Genomic DNA, 21,781 nt, shown 5'->3' on the forward strand with positions numbered 1-21,781 from the left:
CTCTCACAATTTGCCTTTCCACCATTTTGTGTGTGGTCTGCAAATTCGGCTCCAGTATCTTGGCTTCCTCATTACAGTGAAAGGCCGCAAATGGAAACTTTGATAAGTTTTTTGTAGGATCGGCCATGCATGGACTTTGGTTTAGCTCAGTTGGCTGGATAGCTGGCTTGCAATGCAAACCAGGGCCAATAGCAGAGGGTCAAATGTCACACCAGCTCATGTGATCTTGAAGGACTCTCCTTCCAATCTCTACCTTTGCCTGAAGAGTGGTGACCCTCAGGTTAAACCAGCACCAGTTATCTCTCTCTAATGAAAGATCAAGATTATGATAACTTTGCCTTGTCTGAATTGAACTGACTTTAATATAGTTCTTTGTGAATTTTATTTCATTAAATGCTGCACACTTTTGCAACAAAAAAATCACTGACTTACATGAATTATTCAATTTTATTCTTTAACAATTCCTTATCATCATATTCTATAAACAACAGTGTTCTGACACGGGTCGCTGCCAGAATTTCTATAACCAAATGGTTTAAAGGGAAGCTTTGAAAACACTGCAATCCTCATGTCCCTGTGGAGATTTCCAGAGAGTATAGATAACAGGCTTCATTAACTCGCAGTTTAATTCAGTCAGATTGTTCATTGAGGCAGAGTATTGCAGTCAGAAAATGCACGGAATTATTCTCAGTGCCAACAAAATATATTACATGATCCTGGCTGTCATTGGTGTTCCAGGTAAGTGAGATACCACTGAAACTCTAAGCATGCTGCCCTTGGATTTACTGTGGGACTGACACTGCTGATGGATTTTATACAGATATTGGATCACTTTTATCATTTTATTTCTAAAATATGGAATGGTCTGAATGAACTCCGCAGTTTTGATTTACTGCCTCAGATCCAAGTGACGCTCTGATTGTATTGTGCATGATGTGTTTAGTACAATGATGCAGATTCTAGAAGCAGTGATGCTTTGATATAGGCATCGGTGCTTTTAATCACTGCATTGACAGCACAGAAAGCTCTCATTTCCTTCTGAAAAAGAAAAGATATTTTCTGATCAGAAACAGAAATTGCTGGAGAAACTCAGCAGGTTTTGGAAGCCCTTGTGGAGAGAAAGCGGAGTTAATGTTCTGAGCCTGGTGACCCCTCTCCAGAACTGATTCTGTTGGAACAGAACTGGTTTTGTTCTCATTTGCTTCATTGTCCAGATTTATCCGAATCTCCAGTCCACATTTCCCTCTTGTACAGGACACCCAGATCACACAGAGGTTCAGCGGAACTTTGTCCAATTTGCTGATTGTGATAGAGGGTGGTGTTGTCCCTGCTCATGACATGGTTCCTTGCTCTGACAAAAGTTTGGGCTCAGTCTCGACATCTCAGTTTGGACGGTTTTAAACTACCTGCCTCTCTCTCTCTCTCTCTCTCTCTCTCTGAGTCTGGCGTGACTCCCTCACCCAACCCCGACCCCCAGCCTCTCTTTCTTGGTTTCAAATGCTATTAAACTGGACTCGACAACAAAGATCAGCATCGTATTGGGCACGTTGTGCCTCCTGGCAATGACATGGGCTGGAAGATAAAGGGTTTACTGCTGCAGTTGGAAATTACACTTTGATACATGTCTCACAGGCTCCTCCATGACCCTAGGATCTCTGTGGCTTTCCCCGTCAAATTGACAGTGACCTGGAGCATTTGTCTCACCACACACTGTCTTTTCCTGATTAAACCATCCACATCTCCGTTGATCCATCTTCTAGCACTTTTTCCACATTCTCCTTTCAGTAAAATCATTCACAATTCCACAGAACCATGAGCTTCTCCTCTTTAAATATCCCCCCAGGCTCTATCAATGTTTTCAACCCGTTCATTCCTGATGTGAACCACAACCTGACAGCTTCTCTCTCAACAGGTGTGATGTGACTAACTGTGTATTTTCATTTATTTACATGGACATTTTATTCATCACAATCCCTGTTCTGTGACTATTTTCTTGTATTGCCAAAGATTGACAACTGAACTGGAGGTGTCAGAAACAAAAGCGGAATTTGCTGGAAAAGCTCAGCAGGTCTCACAGCCTCTGTGGCGAGAAATCAGAGTTAACATTTCAGGTCCAGTGACCCTTCCTCAGAACTGGTGGTAGCTACGAAAATGTTGGTTTTTATGTAAAAGATAGGGTGAGGGGTGGAGGTAAGGAGTAAACTATAGATGGGGATAAAACCCTAAGAGAGCTGTTGGACAGACAAAACAAGTGGAAAAAGATCTGGCCAGGAGGGTAAATAGCTGTATTTGGAGACTGTTAGTGGCTTATAATGTGTTGGGTGTAATAGCAAACAATCTGATAACAAGGCCTGGTCTGTGGGGATTGGGGTTCGTACATGGAAATGCCTAAGCCTGAATACTGTTGCACACAATATTGGGTCCGGAAGGGTGTAAAGTTCCTAAGTGGAAAATCAGACGCTGTTCCTCCAGCTTGTACTGAGCTTCACTGGAGCACTTCAGCAACCCTGAGACAGAGGTATTGGCCAGTGACCAGGGTGTGTTGAAGTGGCAGGTAACTGGAGGCTCAGGGATGTTTTTGCAGGCAAAATGTCGATCTTCTGCAAAGCAGTCACCCAGTCTGCACTTTGTTTCCCCAATGCACAGGAGACCACATTGTGAGCAGCGAATGCAGTAGACTAGATTACTCGAACCTATGTTTGGACCCTTGGATACTGGGGAGAGAGGAGGTAAATGGCAGATGTCATATCTTCCGTGGCTGTGGGGGATGGCGCTATGGGGCAGTTGCGGGGTGGAGCTAGTGTTGGGAGTAAAGGAGGAGTGGACCAGAGTGTCCCAGAGGGAATGGTCCTGGTGAAAGGCTGACACGGGAAGTGAGGGAGATATACACCTGGTGATGTCCCCTTTTATTCAGAGACAATGTTCACTTGTCCTTGATTCCCCCATCAGGGGAAACATCCTCTCAACACGTATGAATTTTGCTCATAAGCTGATCGCTCCAATTTAGGGGTCAATCTACCTTTCTGGCACCATGTTCCATTCGTATGCTCTTTATCTGCAAGTAGCTAGTAAACACATGTTCCAGGTGTCTGGTGGGAAATGGGGTGGCATGGTGGAATCTGGAATGGAATTCTGGTCCAGGTACTGTCCAAACGTAAGTGTGTCTGACCACTTCATAAGATTAAACCAGAACAGGATCCTATCTTCAAAGTTATGGGACCTTAGCTTTTCATGACTACAAGGTTGAAAAGGTGTGGAAGTAAAAGAAAATCATTCCCATTTGACCAGAATGATAAGAAATCAGCTTACATTTTCATGGGTGCTGGGTTCAGTTCCCTTCAGCTTCCTGCCTTCCCACAACAGGCTGGTAAATGTTACAACAGTTGAGAAAGCGAAGTTACAGATGGAAAACCTCAATCAAACTTGAAAAGAAATAAAACAGCATTCAGGAGGTGAACTGAGACTCATCCCTTCAACTCTTTGTTTGCTAAATCTTGAAGTGGACAAGTCTGAGTTGAACTGAGATCATATTTGTGATGTTTAAACATTTATTGTAATTCAAAGACCATGTCCTTTTGGTACCAGAATGCAAATATAATTGCCGAGACTCGGACAGTCTGTTCGCTTCAAAGTATTTTTGTCTATTTTCTTTTCTCTCCACTATAGTTAATTTACTGGCAATCATGATCCTGTCTCGTGGAAACTGTGGCCTATCTTCATGCACAACTTGCTACCTGGTGGCCATGGCAGCATCAGATCTGATAGTTCTCATCTCTGAGGTCATACTGAGGCAGATCAATGCTTATTATTTCCCATTATCTTTCTTGGATATCACTCCTGTGTGCAGCATCATCTATGTCTCATCAACAGCAGCCACCTCCTGCTCTGTTTGGTTCACAGTCACTTTCAGCTTTGATCGATTTGTCACTATTTGCTGCCAGAAACTGAAAACTAAATATTGCACAAAGAGAAATGCAGTTGTAGTCCTATCAACAACCTGCACTGTAATGTGTTTGATGCATGTTAGACTTTATCTACTTTAGATATCAACCTTATACAATACTTTACAACTTGCCATGGCTCTGTTTTTCAAAGCCAAGCTATTATACTGAACCCATCTGGGTAGGATTTAAATGGTTCATTACAATTTTTCATCCATTGCTGCCATTCATTCTAATTCTGCTGCTCAACGCTCTAACAGTCAGACATATTATAGTGGCCAGTCGAGTCCGTAAGGGACTGAGGGGTCAGAGCAAGGGAAAGAATCGCAGTGATCCAGAGATGGAGAGCAGAAGGATGTCTATAATTTTACTCTTTACCATTTCTGGCAGCTTTATAATTTTGTGGTCGATATATGTGATAAATTTCATTTGCAAGATTATTCCTGGAATTTATCCTTTAAATGAAAATCATTCTTTACATGTGTTTGAACAAGTTGGAGTTATGTTGGTGAATTTAAGTTGCTGTACAAATGCATTTATTTATGGGGTGACACAGTCCAAATTTAGATACCAGATAAAGAAAGCAATAAATTGTTCTTTTACATAAAACAATATCCTCATTCACAAATGGAACAACGGTGTTTGTGTCCCATTTCTGGGAGAAGTGGGCGCGCACAGACACACAACAACATGGACCAACAGCATTGTATCACCTTAAACACAAGAAGAATAGACAGAGAGACAGATCGAGGGCAGTTTAACACCATTTCAATAGATGCAGCCCCCCAAGCAACAGAGGTTTCTAACTGAGATACATCCACGGAGAGACACAGGGACATAGAGATACACACACACAGTCAGTCAGAGGTGGACAGACACACACAGGCAGAGACAGAAACACGGGTGAACACACAGACATCCATCGACAGAGACAAAAACACGTGAATATACACACATTCAGGAATGGAAACGCACACATATACAGACACGCCAACACACATACAGACACACTGACGCACAGACACGTATATATAGATTCTGTGTGCAGTAACTGACACTGCCCTGAGTTTAAGAATCTGAAACACTATCGGTGTCCATCAGCTCATTCCCAGCTTTTACAGATGAGATGTCAATGAGAAATGGAACTGTGGTGAGTAGTCCCTCAGCCTGTTGTCATGGAAGAGTCGATTCTGTTCAAAATCTCATGGCCGTTTATACATTCAACGCTTATATTTGGGCTGACGAGTGGTAAGTGACATTCGTGCCACACAAATGACAGTCTATGGCCATCACCAATAAGAGACAATCTATCTACTGCCCATTGACATTAAATGGTCTTACCATCACTGAATCCCCCACTATCAACAGCCTGGGGGTTACCATTGACCAGAAACTCAACTGGACTCACCGCATTAACAGAGTGACTACAACAGCAGGCCAGAAACTGGGAATACTGCAGCGAGTAACTCACCTCCTGACTCCTCAAAGCATGTCCACCATCTACAAGGCACGGGTCAGGAGTGGGATGGAGTACTCCTCACTTGCCTGGATGATTGCAGTCCCAACGACACTCATGAAGCTTGACACCATCCAAGACAAAGCAGCCTGCTTGATTTGCTCCACATCCACAAGCATTCACTCCCTCCACCACTGATGCTCAGGAGCAGCAGTGTGCACGATCTACAAGATGCACAACAGAAATTCACCAACGATCCTCAGACAGCACCTTCCAAACCCAAAACCACTTCCATCGAGAAGGACACGGGCAGTAGATACATGGGAACACCACCTGCTAAAAGTTCCCCTCCGATCCACTGACCATCCCGACTTGGAAATATATCGTCGTTCCTTCACTGTCGCTGGGTCAACATCCTGGAATTCCCTCCCTAACAGCATTGTGTGTCAACCAACAACAGGAGGACGGCAGCGGTTCAAAAAGGCAGCTCACCACCACCTTCTGAAGGGCAACTGGGGATGGGTAAGAAATGCTGGCCAGCCCGAAATGCCCACATCACACAAAAGAAAAAAAACAACAGATACTTGTAATCTCTAGATGTCTGTCTGTGAAATGGATTGACATTTGACTTCAGAAACTCATTTGAAAAGTAAACTTGCTGACTTTACTGGTTCATTTCAGTCCCAGTCCCACCTTGTGTTGGTCTGTGTGAAAATGCTGCTGTCCCTTGTGGGATAAATGTGTGTTCCTGGCTACAGAAACCTGTGTTCCCGGCTACAGAAACCTGTGTTCCCCTGTTTAAATAAACGTGTGTATTGTAGCTGGTTCGAAGCTGCAGCTTTGTCTCTGTGTGGTTTGTGTGTGTGTGTGTGTATGTGTGTGGGTAAGGGAAGGGAGGGACAGACAATCTGGACTGAACTGTTGAGCTCAGAGATAGTAAGATCTGCCGATGCTGGTGTCAAAGATAACACAGTGTGGAGCTAGAGGAACACAGCAGGCCAGGCAGCATCAGAGGAGCAAGACAGCTGACGTTTCAGGTTGGGCCTGCTGTGTTCCTCTAGCTCCACACTGAAATATTGGAGCTGTTGCTATCTCTCACACCTCCTCTCTCTCTAGCTCTGCCCTTGTAATCTCAAAAAGAAACCAACTAGTTTGCTCCACACTGGGGGAGGGACCTGGAAACTGACTGAATGAGCTAGGATTTGGGAGGGGAGAGGGGTTTGAATGACAGACCTGGGAGTCTGTGTGTGTGTCTTGTAACCCTTTCCCTGAAGCAGCACCAGGCTGATGCAAAACCCAGGAGCAGGGTCTATCCCTCATGGGAGAGAGGGAACGTGAGAAACTATCGAGAGAGAGAGAGAGAGAGAGAGAGAGAGAACTGGGACCAACTGTAACTGCGTATCACCACTCCAGATTCTGTGTCTTTCCTGAACTGCTGTTTGTATCTGACTGACTTCTCCCTTTTCAGTCTCTTTGCCTTGTGCTCTGTTTTCCTTTCTTTTTCTCTGTGTCTGTTTCTCCCACAATCTCTGCTCTGTCTCTCTCTTTGGTTCTCTCTCTCTCTCTCTCACTTACTGACAGCCCTCTCCTTTTCTCTCTCACTCCTTTATGCTCTCTCTTCCTCTGGGTATATCTCTCTCTCTCTCTGTCCCCCACCCCTGGCAGCATGTCCTGTTTTTATTTCTCTTAAATTGAACTGAATTAGCTTTATTGTCACTTGTTCTCAAATGAGCCCAGTGAGAAGTTTCTAAGTTGTCACTGGCAGCGCCATCTCAGGTACAATCCTTAGTTACAGAACAGAGAAATGAAGAAGAAAACATGACATCACAGCTACACACAGTATAAGCACAGGTCAGAAAAACAAGAAGCAGACTTCAAGAGACAAACATCAGTCTCTCTCCAAAGTCTCTCTGCAGCAGGAGGGTCTGACCACAGGGTGACTCCCCCGTCCTCTCCACTTTGCATTGGGCCAATACCCCCACCCCAATCTCCCACCCGGTCGCTGGTCACTGGTGTCTGTCCCGACCACACTCCAGAAGCTGGGTTTCGGAGGCTGGTGCCGGTTTTCTGAGGCCAAGAGAAGCCAGAGAACGGAGGAGGGAGGAAAAAGAAGAAATACAATGGGTGCAGTGGATGAGCACTGGCTGGAACATCCTACCACACTGCTATTTTACCTTCTCCATCACTGCCTCCTGCTCTCTCTCTCTCTCACAGTCAGCCTCTCCCTCTGTCTGGTTTCTTCTCTCTCTTTTTGTGTCTGTCCCTTTCTCGACATCTCTCCAGTTCTTTTTCCTTTTTTTCTTTCTCTCTCTCCTGCTCTGATTTCTCTCTCTGTTCCTCTGCTCTCTTTCTCTCCGGCTCCACTGCTCTCTCTTTCACCTCCTAACTCTCTCTTTCTCTTCCTCTCCCACCTCCATACAGCCTTCTCTTTTACTCCGCCCCCACCCCCACCCCCACCCTCTGTATTTGCCCTAGTCTGGAAACACGCTGCTTACCCCACCCCCAAAACTTTGCCGCCCTGTCAAATTTATTACCCTCCAAAGGTTTCAATCTCAATTGTAACAAAATCACTGACATCACAATAATTTCTGTTCCACCTGTCATGTTATAGCCCAGACACAGAGTCTGTTCAGTCCAATGTAACCTCTCTCTCTGACCCTTTCACACCTCATTTTCCAAATGAGCTTTGGGTCTTCAGCAAATTTGGAAATATAGCATTTGGTGTCCATTCAAACAGTCCAATTTATTGAATACATGTAATTGTGCTGGAAAACTGATGACACAGAGCGATGTTATAACGTTTTATCTTATTTTAATCCCCTTGTGATTGCAAACTGAAAACGTCTGTTTGAAGTAAAATTGATCAAAGTCCCTCAGGACTGACACTTTCAAACAACCTCTTGTATGTTGAAATACAAGTGACAAAATCAAACTCTGGGCAATGAAGCACTTTGTAAACGCGCATGTCCTAGTGATTCCAGGAGGTGTGAGAAGCAAAAAGAGGAAAATTTTGAGGATTGTATTTTGCCTAACAGAGTAACTTACATTAAATTTATTTCAATGGTGTCAGCAAAGCCTGAGAGTACTCTGGAATAGAGAGGATTATCTCTCAGGACAATTTCCTTCACATTCCGAATCCCAGTGAGGCTGATGATCTCTCCACAGGTTGTGCTCTCCATTTATCTGTCAACACAGGGAAGGAGAAATAGAGAGGTGGGGAACATGAAGTGGTGTGGAGATGAGTCACAATGTTTTGTCGGGTCCAACTGCTGACATGTCACCAGCTATACTGGTCCAGACCCTCCCCTCAACTGTCACATGGCCCAAGTCAATCTGGAAAACCTTTCTGGAGGGAATGGAACCAGATATAGCGGATGGTGAACATGCCACTGCTCTGCCCAACAAAGAGATCTCCCCTGTCCAAGCTTAAGACTGACCTATTCTACTGACCTGAGAAACTGTTTCTGATTTAGTTGGAGAAGGGTCTACTGCTGAGTAGAGATTGATGGGTGTGACTGAGGAAATTTTGAATGGTCTAATGTAGTGACAGAGAAGTTCTCTTTTATTTGAGTCTGGAAACTGTGAAGTTTTTTTTATCAAAAGCCTTGAATGGGATTGATGGTGATGATGGGGAGACGGGTAGAGTGGGACTTGCCTCAAGAGCTGGTCCTCCCCCTGGTCAGGATGGGCTCAGTCTGGCTGGTCCTCAAGGGAACAGTTTCCCTGGTCTGTCTGTGTGCAGTGTGACTGCCTCCAGCTCTGGGACTCAGTCTCACTCGCCCCTATTGCTGCTCCCACCCATCGTCATGGTGACCGTCTCATGAGCTGTGGCCTCACTGCTCATGTTGAGGGACAGAGGTTACGAGGCTGGGTGGCCCCTATCCCCTCCCTGTGTTGGGTGTTGTTTCCTCAGTCACAGGGAAGCAAGCCTCTTCTCTCCAACAACACAGTCTCACTCTTGGCCGTGCGGCGCTGATGGACTGGTCAGGGCAGGGACAGTCTCAACTCCATCACACTGCCAGTCACAATGGTTACCATGGACAACACTTCGCTGTGTGTGATCCGTGACCTTTGATTGGTCACAGCGCACTGTGTCTCCTTGCCCACCATCGGGACCACATTGCACCCCCACGGACAGACACTGGGCCCAGTATCCACCGACGTGAAGGAGATGGTTATGTGGAGGGTGATGGGCCCAGTCTCACAGGCCCTGAATTCTCCAGTCTCACGGTTCACCATCTCTGCTCTGTCTCTGGGCACAGCAGGCAGTGCCTCACCAACAGGAATGCTGCATTGACCACAAACGGCTCTCCCCAACTCTTTGTGACCAGTGGATTTTGTTTGATGGAAGAAGCTATTTACTGTGTATGGGGCTGAAGTTTCTGATGAAGTTCAATGTGAGGGGACTGATACGTTGGGGCTGAATCAACAGGGGAAGGTGAGCTGTCTCTTAGTGCAGAGTGATAGTGCAGTTGGGGGTAGAACCCGACTGAGTGTGGATGTGGGAACTGGCTGCATGGGTCGGTTGAGAACTGGTTGTGGGAGGCAATGGTGTGTGAAGTGTTTTGCTGTGAACAGAGGTAGCACTGATCAAAAAAAAGGGAAATAAAATGAAGTTAAGTTAAACACTGCAGACAGTGAGAATAGACAGGATTGCAGTTGATGCCTGTTCTCCAACAAAGCTTCTTTTTAAGAATTATCTTTCTCATTGCTAAACTGAGCAGCTGATCTAGTATCGACTACAGTTTACGGAAGAGAGTTCCAAACCATCCTTTGTGTATCAAAGCACTTCCTACTGTCTCTCCTGAACACTCTGTCCCCCATTCTCAGACTCTGCTCCCTCTCGTTCTAGAATCTGCAACCAGAGAAAATCATTCGTCTCTATCTACCCATTCTCATCCTGTTTGTATCTTGAAGGCTTCAATCAGGTGGGGACTCTTATGAAGCAGTCCACTCGTTCAAGGGTCGAGTCAGGTAAACCTCCTCTGAACTGTTCCCCACACATTAACATCACCTGTCAGTACGGTGACATGCCCTGTACACATGTTCCAAATGCAAGTGAATGTAATGTCACTGTAGCCTTTCACAGGACAGCTCCCCATTAGGAAGAGATAACTGATGGTGGTTTAATCAGAGTGTCTCCATACTTCCGGCAAGGAGAGAGATTGAGAATGAGTCCTGCCTGGTAACCCCAGCTGGAGTGGGAATCAAACCCATGCTGTTTTCATCACTCTGTATGGCAGACCAACTGTAGAGCAAATTGAGCTAACTGAACGCAGCCCGGGGCATGCCATGTATAACCCAGTTGTAGCCAGCCTAAATCTCGATAGGAGATAGGAACAAGGCCATTCAGACCCCGAGAGCCAGAAGGGAAAGCACAGGAAGCTGACAAAGGAAACAGGTTCTTTCTACACGTCCTTCTGAAATGGAGCTGGGGAACAGAACCCATCTGTTCTGCTGTCCCCTTGAATAACCTGCACCACCTAGCAGTGAGAGACTTAGAGGACCCTCGAAGAGATTTAACTTCTCACTCAGAATCTATAACTCAAAACCAAAAAGGCTGGCCCACTAGAAACTCTCGGAAGAACGGAGCACTTTTCAGACCAGTCCCTTGTGGTGACCACAACGTCTATGCTTTGGGCCTAGAGCTGGAAGAGAGTGTTAAGAATGTAAGCCATCTGAAAGAAATTCAGGAGGAGGTCACTCAGCCCCTTGAGCCTGCTCTGCCATTGAACAGGATCATGGCTGATTCAACATTTGATTTATGAGCTGAAACTCAGCCAATGCAGAGACAGAGCGAATTAAGCTGGAGACACACCCACACACGCACTGATGGCCTAGTGGCTGTACTGTTAATCCAGAGACCCAGATAATGTACTGGCGACCTGGGTTCGAATCCCACCATGGCAGATAGTGGTATCTGAATTCATAAATATCTGGAATTAAGTGTCGAATGATGACCATGACTCCACTGTTGATTGTTTGGAAAAGTCTATCTGGTTCGCTAACGGCCTTTAGTGAAGGAAACTGCCATCCTTACCTGGTCTGGCCTACAGACGACTGCAGAGCCAAAGCAATGTGGTTGACTCAGCACTGCCCCCTGGGTAATTAGGGGTGAGCATTAAATGCTGCCTATCCAGCAATGCCCTCCTCCCAAGAATGAATAAAGGGGGAAAAAACATATGTGCACACTCGTGCACACACCCACATTCAAACACAACCACGCACATAGACACAACCACAACCACACACCCCTACACACACACACACACCCCTACACACACACACACACACACACACTGGCAACAAATTGTGGGGTTCAGGCCATCTTTGAGAGTTTTACCACAGAGGGTGAGCTCTAGGCTGTGGGGGCGGGGCTGTTCGGTGGAGTCAAAGGGGCAGAAAAGTTGGAGGGAATTTATGTAGACACTGAGCCCACAGAGTTCACTGACCCCATCTGTCACTATAGCTCCCACCTCACCTCCGTGTTCTCTGCTGTCTCTCCCACATCTTTCCTTCAATCCCTATCCTTCACATCTCCCCTCTGTTCACGTTCCCCTCTAGATTCCTTTCCCACAACTCTCTGCCACTTTGTCGCCTTGCCATTTTTATTTTCAGGAATGCTTAATCATTCAGTCTTTCGAAAACCAAAATCCTTGTTGATCTCTCTCTGCATCTTTCCCTCAGGCCTTTGGGATCTTGCAGTCCTTGACGACAAACTAGAATGTCTGCATCACTGCAACACCCCACTCTCTCAGCTCTTGCACTCTATTGTTGGAAATCTCTCTCTGTCCAATATCTCTCCCTGGGATTGCTGTCTGTCTGGCATTCTCTCTTTCTCTTTATCTCCCTCTATCTCCTCTTTCTCTCTGCACCATTTTGACATTCTGTTTCTCTCCCTGCCTTTTTACTCTGTATCTTTCTGTCTTCCCTACTCTCGTTCTCTCCTTCCCTCCATCTCTGTTCTTCTCTCCCTCCCTCCGCCTGTCTGTCTGTCTGTCATCCTCCTCCTGTCTGTCTCTCCTTCTCTCTGTCTGTTGGTCCTTCTCTCTTTCTCTCCCTGCATTTTCACTCTCTTTCTGCCAGATTGCTCTGCTGCCCCGGTCAATGGGGAAGTGGCATTGGAAAGAGTTAGATGATGATGATGATGATGATGATGATGATTATTACTATTATTGTTGTTGTTGATTATCCTCAGAGGGTCATACTGAAAATAGAAAACAGAACTCAGTGCAGATTGTTGCTGGAACCAACTCGCAATTTTTCAGTGCAATGTTCTGTTCTCAGCTTCTGACAGCAAATGGTCACAAATCAGTTAAATGAGACAGTGACGGTGAACCAGACAGGGCTGTCCTTGGCTGCATGATATGTGGACCCAGTAACAGAAGAACATAAGAATTCGGAGCAGGAGTAGGCCATCCGGCCACTCGAGCCTGCCCCGCCATTCAATAAGATCATGACTGATCTTTTTGAGACTCGGCTCCACTTACCTGCCTGCACACCATAACCCTGAATTGCTTTACTATTCAAAAATTTATCTCGCCTTGCCTTAAACACATTCAGCGAGGTAGCTTCAACTGCTTCACTGGGCAGAGAATTCCACAGATTCACAACCCATTGGGTGAAGAAGTTCCTCCTGACCTCAGTCCTGCATCTGCTTTCATTTATTTTGAGGCTACGGACCCCTAGTCCCAGTTTCACCTGCTAGTGGAAACATCTTCCCTGCCTCCACCTTCTCTATTCCCTTCATAATCTTATGTTTCTGTAAGATATCCCTTTATTCTTCCAGCCTACTCAGTCTCTCCTTATAATCCAACCTTCACAACTCTGGATACAAATGAGTGAATCTCCTCGGCACCCCCTCCAATGCTAGTATATCCCTTCTCAAGTAAGGAAACCAAAACTGCACACAGTACTCCAGGTGTGGCCTCACAGCATAGCTCTCTGTTTTTAAACTCTGTCCCTTGAGCAATGACAGACAAAATTCCATTTGCCTTTTTACTTATCTGTTGCACCTGCAATCCTCCTTTTAGCGATTCATGCACATGGACACCGAAGTCCCTCTGCACCGCAGTGTGCCGCAATTTTTTTTACCATTTAAAACATAGTCCATTTTGCTGTTATTCCTACCAAAATGGATGACTTCACCCTTATCAACATTGTACTCCATCTGCCAGACCTTTGCCCACCCACTTAGATTATCTAAATCCCTCTGTAGACTCTCAAAGTTTTCTGCACACTTTGCTCTCCCACTCATCTTAGTGTCATCTGCAAATTCTGACATATCACACTTAGTCCCCAGCTCCAAATCATCTACGTAAATTGTAAATAATTGCGGTCCCAACACTGATCCCTAAGGCGCACCACTAGTCACTGACTGCCAACCAGAAGAACACTCATTTACCCCTAATTTTGTTTTCCACTAGTCAACCAATACTCTATCCATGCCAATACATTACCTGCAATATTGTGCAACTTTACCTTATGTAGCAGTCTTTGATGTGGCACCTTGTCAAATGCCTTCTGGAAATCCAGATATAACACATCCACAGGTTCCCCATTGTCAACCATGCAAGTAATGTCCTCAAAGAATTCCACCAAATTAAACATGACCTACCCTTCATGAACCATGCTGGGTGTTCCCAATGGGAGAATTTATATCCAGATGTCTCGTTATTTCTTCCTTAATGACAAATTCAAGAATATTCCCCACTACCGAAGTTATGCTAACTGACCTGTAGTTGCCTGCATTTTTTGTCTCCTTCCTTTTTAAAACAGTGTCATCACGTTTACTGTTTTCTAATCTGTGGGAATCACCCAAGAGTCCAGTGAATTTTGGTAAATACGTACTAGTGCATTTGCTATTTCCCCCATCACCTCTTTTAGCACCCGGGAATGCATTTCATCAGGGCCAGGAGACTTGTCTACGTTTAGCCCCATTCGCATGCGCAACACTGGCTCCTCAGTGATAATGATATTTTCAAGTCCCCACCTGCTCTAAACTTCTTGCCATCAGTTTTCGGCATGTTATTTGTGTGTTCCACTGTGAAGATTGACACAAAATAACTGTTTAATGCCTCAGTTACTTTCTCATTCCCAGTTATAAAAATGGCCTTCTCATTCTCTAAAGGACCAATGTTTATCTTCACCACACTTTTACAATTTATATATTTAGAGACACTTTTGCTGCCTGTTTTTATATTTTGAGCAAGTTTACTCTCATAATCTATCTTACTTGTCATTATAACATTTTTGTGTCTTTCCGTTGGAGTTTAAAGATTCCCCAATCTCCTCGTTTCTCACTAATTTTTGCTTTTTTGTATTTTTTTTTAATCTGATACTTTCCTTGATTTCCTTAGACATCCATGGCTCACTATTTCTTTTCCAACAATTCGTCCTTATCACTGGAATATAGTTCCGCTGAACACTGTGAAAAATCATTTTGAAAGCCCTCCACTGTTCTTCAATTCACCCACCATAAGGTTTTTGCTCCCATTTTAACTTAGCTAACTCCTCCCTCATCCTATCACAGTCACCTTTGTTTATGCACAAGATATTGGTACTGGATTTAACCTTCTCATGCTCCATCTGTATTTTAAATTTGACCATACTGAGATTGCTCCTTCCAAAAGGATCATTAACGGTGAGATCATTAATCATTCTTATCTCATTTCACAGGACAAGATCTAGGATAGCTTGCTCCCTCGTAGATTGTATTACATATTGTTCAAGGAAATTATCGCCGCTGCATTCTGTGAATCCCTCCTCAAGGCTGCCATGACCGACCTGGTTTGACCAATCAATACATAGATTAAACTCCCCCATGATAATTGCTGTACCATTTTTACATGCATTAGCTATTTCTATGATCATTGCCTGTCCCACCACAATGACATTATTTAGTGGCCTATAGAACATGCCTATCAGTGACTTCTTCTCCCTGCTATTCCTACATTCCACCCAAATGGATTCAACCTTTTGTTCGGTACAACCTGTATAATCTCTCACTACTGCCTTGACATCATCCTTAAAAATTAGAGCGACATCACCTCCCTTGCCTTCTTGTTTGTCCTTCCGAACAGTTTGATATCCCTGGATATTTAACTCCCATTCATGACCATCCTGCAGCCATGTCTCTGTAATGGCCACTAATTCATACCCATTTGCCATGATTTTCACTGTCAACTCATCCACCTTGTTTCAAACGCTCCGGGCATTCAGATAAGGAGCACTTCTGCCATTTTTTCACCTTCTTTTTGAGTTCTGTCACTTCCATTACTAACAGCTCCTGAGTTCTCATTCCCTTTGACATTTTTCCTAATTTTCAATGGAGTTGAAGCTTCCTCCTCACCTGCTAACCTGCTGCTTTGCCTTTCATTAATTATTATACTCCCTGCACATACCTCCCTTTCACCCTACTTACTAGTTTAAAGTTCTATTGACCACCCTATTTACCCTTTTTGCCAGAACACTGGACAGGTGGAGTCCATCCCAGCTGTATAGATCCTTCCTGTCCTAGAACTGATGCCAGTGCCCCATGAAAAAGAAACACTCTTTCCCACACCACTTTTTTAGCCACATGTTTACTTCCCTGATCCTCGCCTCCCTATGCCAGTTTGCAGGTGGCTCGGGCAGCAATCCAGAGATTATGACCCTTGAAGATCTGTTTTTAATTTTGTTCCAAACTTTTGGTAATCCTGAATCAAGTAATCCTTTTTTCCTAGTCCTGCCTAAGTTGTTGGTATCAATGTTGACCACAACAACTGGATCCTCCCCCTCCCTCTCTGGTATCCTCTCAAGCCAGTCAGGGCAGGCAACACACCTTGTGGGACTCTATATCCTACTCACAGTTTATTCCCCTGATGACGGAATCCTCTACAACAAAATATGTCCTGTAGCTCCCCACTCTTGAATTGCCTCCTGAAACATGGTGCTGTTGTGAGTTGACTCATGCTTCATGCAGCCCTGTTCCACATCCATGCCGAGATCAAGTTCCTCATACCTGTGGGACAATGTCAAGGCTGCAGCTCCTGTGTTCCTGTCTGCAGGGCCCCTCTCCCTGCCTCACTCGCAATCACATACTGCTCTCCCTGCCCACCGCTCAAATTGTTCATCGACTAGGTGCGACTGCTTCCTGGAACACAGCAACCAGGTGCCTCTCCCCCTGCTGGGTGTGCTGCAGTGTTTGGAGTTTGGATTCCAGCTCATCACTTTTGAGCCGGAGCTCCTGAAGTAGCCAAAACTTGCTGCAGATGTGGTCTAAGAATGAAATTAAGTCTACGGCACTGAATGACATAGGGTCAGAGGATGTCGAGTCTGTGTGGGTGGAGTTGAGGAACCACAAAGGCAAAAAAACTATAATGGGAGTTATGTACAGACCTCCTAACAGTGATCAGGACCAGGGGTGGAAGATGCACCGGGAAATAGATAGGGCATATCAGAAAGGCAAGGTCATGGTGATCATGGGGGACTTCAATAGGCAGGTGGACTGGGTGAATAATGTTGCCAGTGGATCCAAAGAAAGAGAATTCATGGAATGTTTGCAGGATGGCTTTTTGGAACAGCTCAGATGGAGTCCACAAGGGAGCAGGCTATTCTGGACTTAGTGCTATGTAATGAGCCAGGCTTTATAAAAGACCTTAAAGTAAGGGAACACTTACAAGGGAGCGATCATAGTATGGTGGAATTCAGTCTGCAGTTTGAAAGAGAAAATCGGATGTAATGCTGTTACAGTTAAATAAAGGTAATTACAGGGGCATGAGAGAGGAATTGGCAAAAATCGACTGGAAGCAGAGCCTAGCAGGGAAGACAGTATAGCAACAATGGCAGGAGTTTCTGGGTGTAATTGAGGTCACAGTACAGAGGTTGATCCCAAAGAAAAGAAAGATTATCCGGGGTGGGAATAGACAGCCATGGCTGACAAAGGAAGACAGGAAATATATCAAAGAAAAAGAGACAGCCTATAAAGTGGCCAAGAGCACTGGGAAATCAGAAAATTGGGAAGGCTACAAAAACAAACAGAGGATAACAAAGAGAGAAATAAGGAAGAAGAGGATCAAATATGAAGGTAGGCTAGCTAGTAATATTAGAAATGATAGTAAAAGCTTCTTTCAATACATAAGAAACAAACGAGAGGCAAAAGTAGACATTAGCCTGCTCCAAATTGATGCTGGAAGGCTCGTGATGGGAGATAAGGAAATAGCTAAAGAACTTAATAAGTACTTTGCATCAGTTTTCACAGTGGAAGACATGAGCAGTATGCCAACAATTAGGGAGAGCCGGGGGCAGAGTTGAGTATGGCAGGCATTACAACAGAGAAAGTGCTAGAAAAGCTAAAAGGTCTAAAAATTGATAACTCTCCTGGTCCCGATGGGCTACATCCTAGAGTTTTGAGGGAGGTGTTTGAGGAATTAGCAGAGGCTTTGGTTGTGATCCTTCAAAAGACACTTGAGTCAGGGAAAGTCGCAGATGATTGAAAAATTGCTGTTGTAACCCCCTCGTTTAAGAAAGGATCAAGGCAAAAGATGGAAAATTATAGGCCAATTACCCTAACCTCAGTAGTTGGTAAAAATTCTCGAATCCATTGTCACGGATGAGATTTCTAAATTCCTGGAAGTGCAGGGTCAGATTAGAACAAGTCAGCATAGATTTAGCAAGGGGAGGTTGTGCCTGACAAACCTGTTAGAATTCTTTGAAGAGGTAACAAGTATGTTGGACCAGGGAAACCCAGTAGATGTTATCTACCTAGACTTCAAAAAGGCCTTTGATACGGTGCCTCACAGGAGGCTGCTGAGCAAGGTGACGGCCCACGGTGTTCAAGGTGAGCTACTGGCCTGGATTGAGGATTGTCTGTCTGACAGAAGGCAGAGAGTAGGCATAAGAGGCTCGTTTTCGGAATGGCAACCGGTGACGAGTGGTGTCCCGCAGGGTTCAGTGCTGGGGTCGCAGCTGTTCACCTTATATATTAATGATCTAGATGAAGGGACCGGGAGCATTCTGGTGAAGTTTGCTGATGATACGAAGATAGGTGGACAGGCAGGTAGTACTGAGGAGGTGGGAAAGCTGCAGAATAATTTAGACAGTTTAGGAGAGTGGTCCAGGAAATGGCTGATGAAATTCAATGTGAGCAAATGTGAGGAAGAAAGAATACAGGCATGGACTATTTTCTAAATGGGGAGAGAATTCGTAAAACAGAAGTACAAAGGGATCGGAGGAGTGTTGGTCCAGGATTCTCTAAAAGTTAACTTGCAGGTAAAGTCTGTGATTAAGAAAGCAAATGTAATGTTGTCGTTTATCTCAACAGGGTTGGAATATAAAAGCAGCGATGTGCTTCTGAGACTTTATAAAGCTCTAGTTAGGCCCCATTTAGAATACTGTGTCCAATTTCGGGCCCCACACCTCAGGAAGGGCATACTAGCCCTGGAGCGTGTCCAGCGGAGATTCACACGGATGATCCCTGGAATGATAGGTTTAATGTATGATGAATGGCTAAGGATCCTGGGATTGTACTCATTAGAGTTTAGAAGGTTGAGGGGACATCTAATAGAAACTTACAAGTTAATGTCTGGCTTAGAAGGGATGGATGCTGGGAAGTTGTTTCCGTTAGGCAGGGAGACTAGGACACGTGGGCACAGACTTAAAATTAGAGGGGGTAAATTTAAAACGGAAATGAGACGACATTTCTTCAGCCAGAGAGTGGTGGGCTCGTGGAATTCATTGTCACGGAGTGCAGTGGAGGCCAGGACGTTAGACACCTTCAAGGCAGAGTTCAAAAAAGTCTTGATTTCACAAGGAATCAAGGGCTACGGGGAGAGTGCAGGGAAGTGGAGTTGAAATGCCCATCAGCCATGATTTAAATGGCGAAGTGGACTTGATGAGCCGAATGGCCTTACTTCCACTACTATGTCTTATGGTCTTATGGTCACTGCCGTTCTCAATGGGATCAGCTGGCTCCCACATAAAACAGCTACAACTCATCACCTGGCCTACCATCTCTACTGAGTTAATTATTTAAAATTAATTAGTTTTTTGTGGTTTTGCAGTGTTGTCTCTTTAGGTGTCCTCTGCACCAGTAAGTTATATACTCAAACGGACTCCAGCTTTGCCTTCCAAACTGCTCCCATAGGATTAGGTGTCTCAGTGACCTCCCTGACAGATAGCAAAGAGATAAGAAAAAAATGCAAATAGCTTACCTGCTTAACATGCTTAGTTAACAAAGTGTGAAGCTGGATGAACACAGCCGGTCAAGCAGCATCTCAGGAGCACAAAAGCTGACGTTTCGGACTGAGACCCTTCATCAGAGAAGCAGTGAGGTGCTTCTGAGACTTTATAAAGCTTCTCTGACCCTCTCTGATGAAGGGTCTAGGTCCGAAACAACAGCATTTGTTCTCCCGAGATGTGCTTGACCTGCTGTGTTCATCCAGTTTCACACTTTGTTATCTTGGATTCTCCAGCATCTGCAGTTCCCATTATCTCTAACCACACTTAGTATTTATTATTAGGTTAGAGGAGGTGGAAGACACTACACGTGGAGTGCCTTCGGTATGATTTACTTCCTAAATTTATTGGGTGAAAGATTCGCGTTACCCAGCCAACCACTCACTCCTGCTCTGGGGCTCCTCCTCCACTGAACAACTGAGCTAACGCTTCACACAGGAGTGATGTGCAGGGAAGACCATGAGTAATAATAGTAAGGAAAACTCCACTGTATAAGTTCAGTGATAATGACCAGCAGATCGGCAACGGCCAGAACCACCAGCTAACGAGTAGTGCAATGAGAAACACTGCACTTTCCCCGGGAAAGGATAACAATTGCCAGAAAATTAACTGTGCAAGACAAATGAAAAAAGTCATGGTGAATTATTGACAGAAACTGCCCCTACCTGTTCCTAAAAGCAACAATAAGGTTTTACCACCAAAAATCGATGCACGGTGTGAGGGAAGTGTTAGGGAATGAATGAGTTTGAATTCAGGCTTTTACACCCACCTCAGTTTTTACTCCAGTCCAGTCACTCCAGAGATTATGGAATTTGGACAGAGACTGAGCTCATGGCCCCCCAACAAGAGAAGAAGGACGTCTGTAATTTTACTTGGTTGCAAGGCCAATGAGTGTAATCGATTAGATTAGATTAGATTAGATTCCCTACATTGTGGGGACAGGCCCTTCAGCCCAACAAGTTCACACCGCCCCTTGGAGCATCCCACCCACACCCATCCCGCTACAACCCACACACCCCTGAACACCATGGGCAATTTAGCATGGCCGATCCACCAAGCCTGCACATCTTTGGACTGCAGGAGGAAACCCACGCAGACAGGGGGAGAATGCGAAAACTCCGCACAGACAGTTATCCGAGGCTGGAATCGAACCTGGGTCCCTGGTGCTTTGAGGCTGCAGTGCGAACCACTGAGCAACCGTGCCACCCATTTCTCACGGTTCTCAGCTCCAAATCTGCCCAGGGCAGATCACCATTAGAAAACTCAATCACAACTCAGTCATAGGACTGATGATTGGACTAGCCATAAAACAAATTCGCCCCTTCTCCTTGGGTCATGTCATTCCCAACTCCTGGCATTGGACCAAATCCTGATCGCAGCCACAACAGGACCAGGAAACAAATCATTAGAACCTGTGTCAGATTTCAAACTAGACGAATCTATGTGTCTTACACAAGTGTAGCACAACAGAGCATGCCAGGCTCCCATAGTGACAATGTGTGAATGTTAGGACTGCTGTGATATTTACACTAAAAATCTATACATCGGTATGTGGTAAATGTCTTGATGTGCAGGGATCAGGATGGTGATCTGTTAATATTTGAATCTCCTGACTAAAGATTGTGAAGACGAGAGAATGTCCAGAAGGAATGGAAGTTAGATAAGGCTTTACAAATCAAAACAGGTCTAATATCCTTCAATTCCTTTGCTAAACAAAAAAAAACTCACTCATTTAACAGACCAACAGATGCATAGGAGAAATTTGTAGAAGTGCGAGCTGACAACTCTCCTGACTGCTTTGGCTCTCTTTCTCAGATTATGATCCCTTGTTCTAGAATCCCCAACCAATGGAAATCGTTTATCTTTTTCAGTTAATGTCTTATCACATTTCACTCAAATCGCCCCTTAACATCCAAATTTTTTGGGAAAACGCGTCTTATTTGAAAACAAAAACAGATGTTGCTCAGTGGGACTGGCAGCATCTGTGGAAGAGAAAGTAGAGTTAATATGTCGGGTCCAATGACCCTCATTCAGAACTACGACTCCTGATTTCTCCTCATACCTTCAAAGCAGAAGAAACTAGAACAGATGACAGAACACTGAGATCAGAAAATGCTGCAGCAGCAGCAATATTGGGAGTCTCTGTCAGTGGAGGATTGTACCGAGA

General features: G+C 44.9%; 1 protein-coding gene across 1 annotated transcript; it reads left to right on the plus strand.

The window, feature by feature from the left end:
- The first annotated feature begins 645 nt into the window (after positions 1 to 645).
- Positions 646 to 9,221, plus strand: LOC125449541 (probable G-protein coupled receptor 139). The gene is made up of 3 exons (XM_048525359.2): positions 646 to 738; positions 3,667 to 4,011; positions 9,001 to 9,221. Exons 1-3 carry the CDS (start codon positions 672 to 674, stop codon positions 9,219 to 9,221), a joined length of 633 nt encoding a protein of 210 aa, XP_048381316.2. The 5' UTR covers positions 646 to 671.
- Positions 9,222 to 21,781: the final 12,560 nt, after the last annotated feature.

The sequence above is a fragment of the Stegostoma tigrinum genome, unplaced genomic scaffold (assembly GCF_030684315.1).
Source record: "Stegostoma tigrinum isolate sSteTig4 unplaced genomic scaffold, sSteTig4.hap1 scaffold_300, whole genome shotgun sequence".
Lineage (NCBI taxonomy): Eukaryota > Metazoa > Chordata > Chondrichthyes > Orectolobiformes > Stegostomatidae > Stegostoma > Stegostoma tigrinum.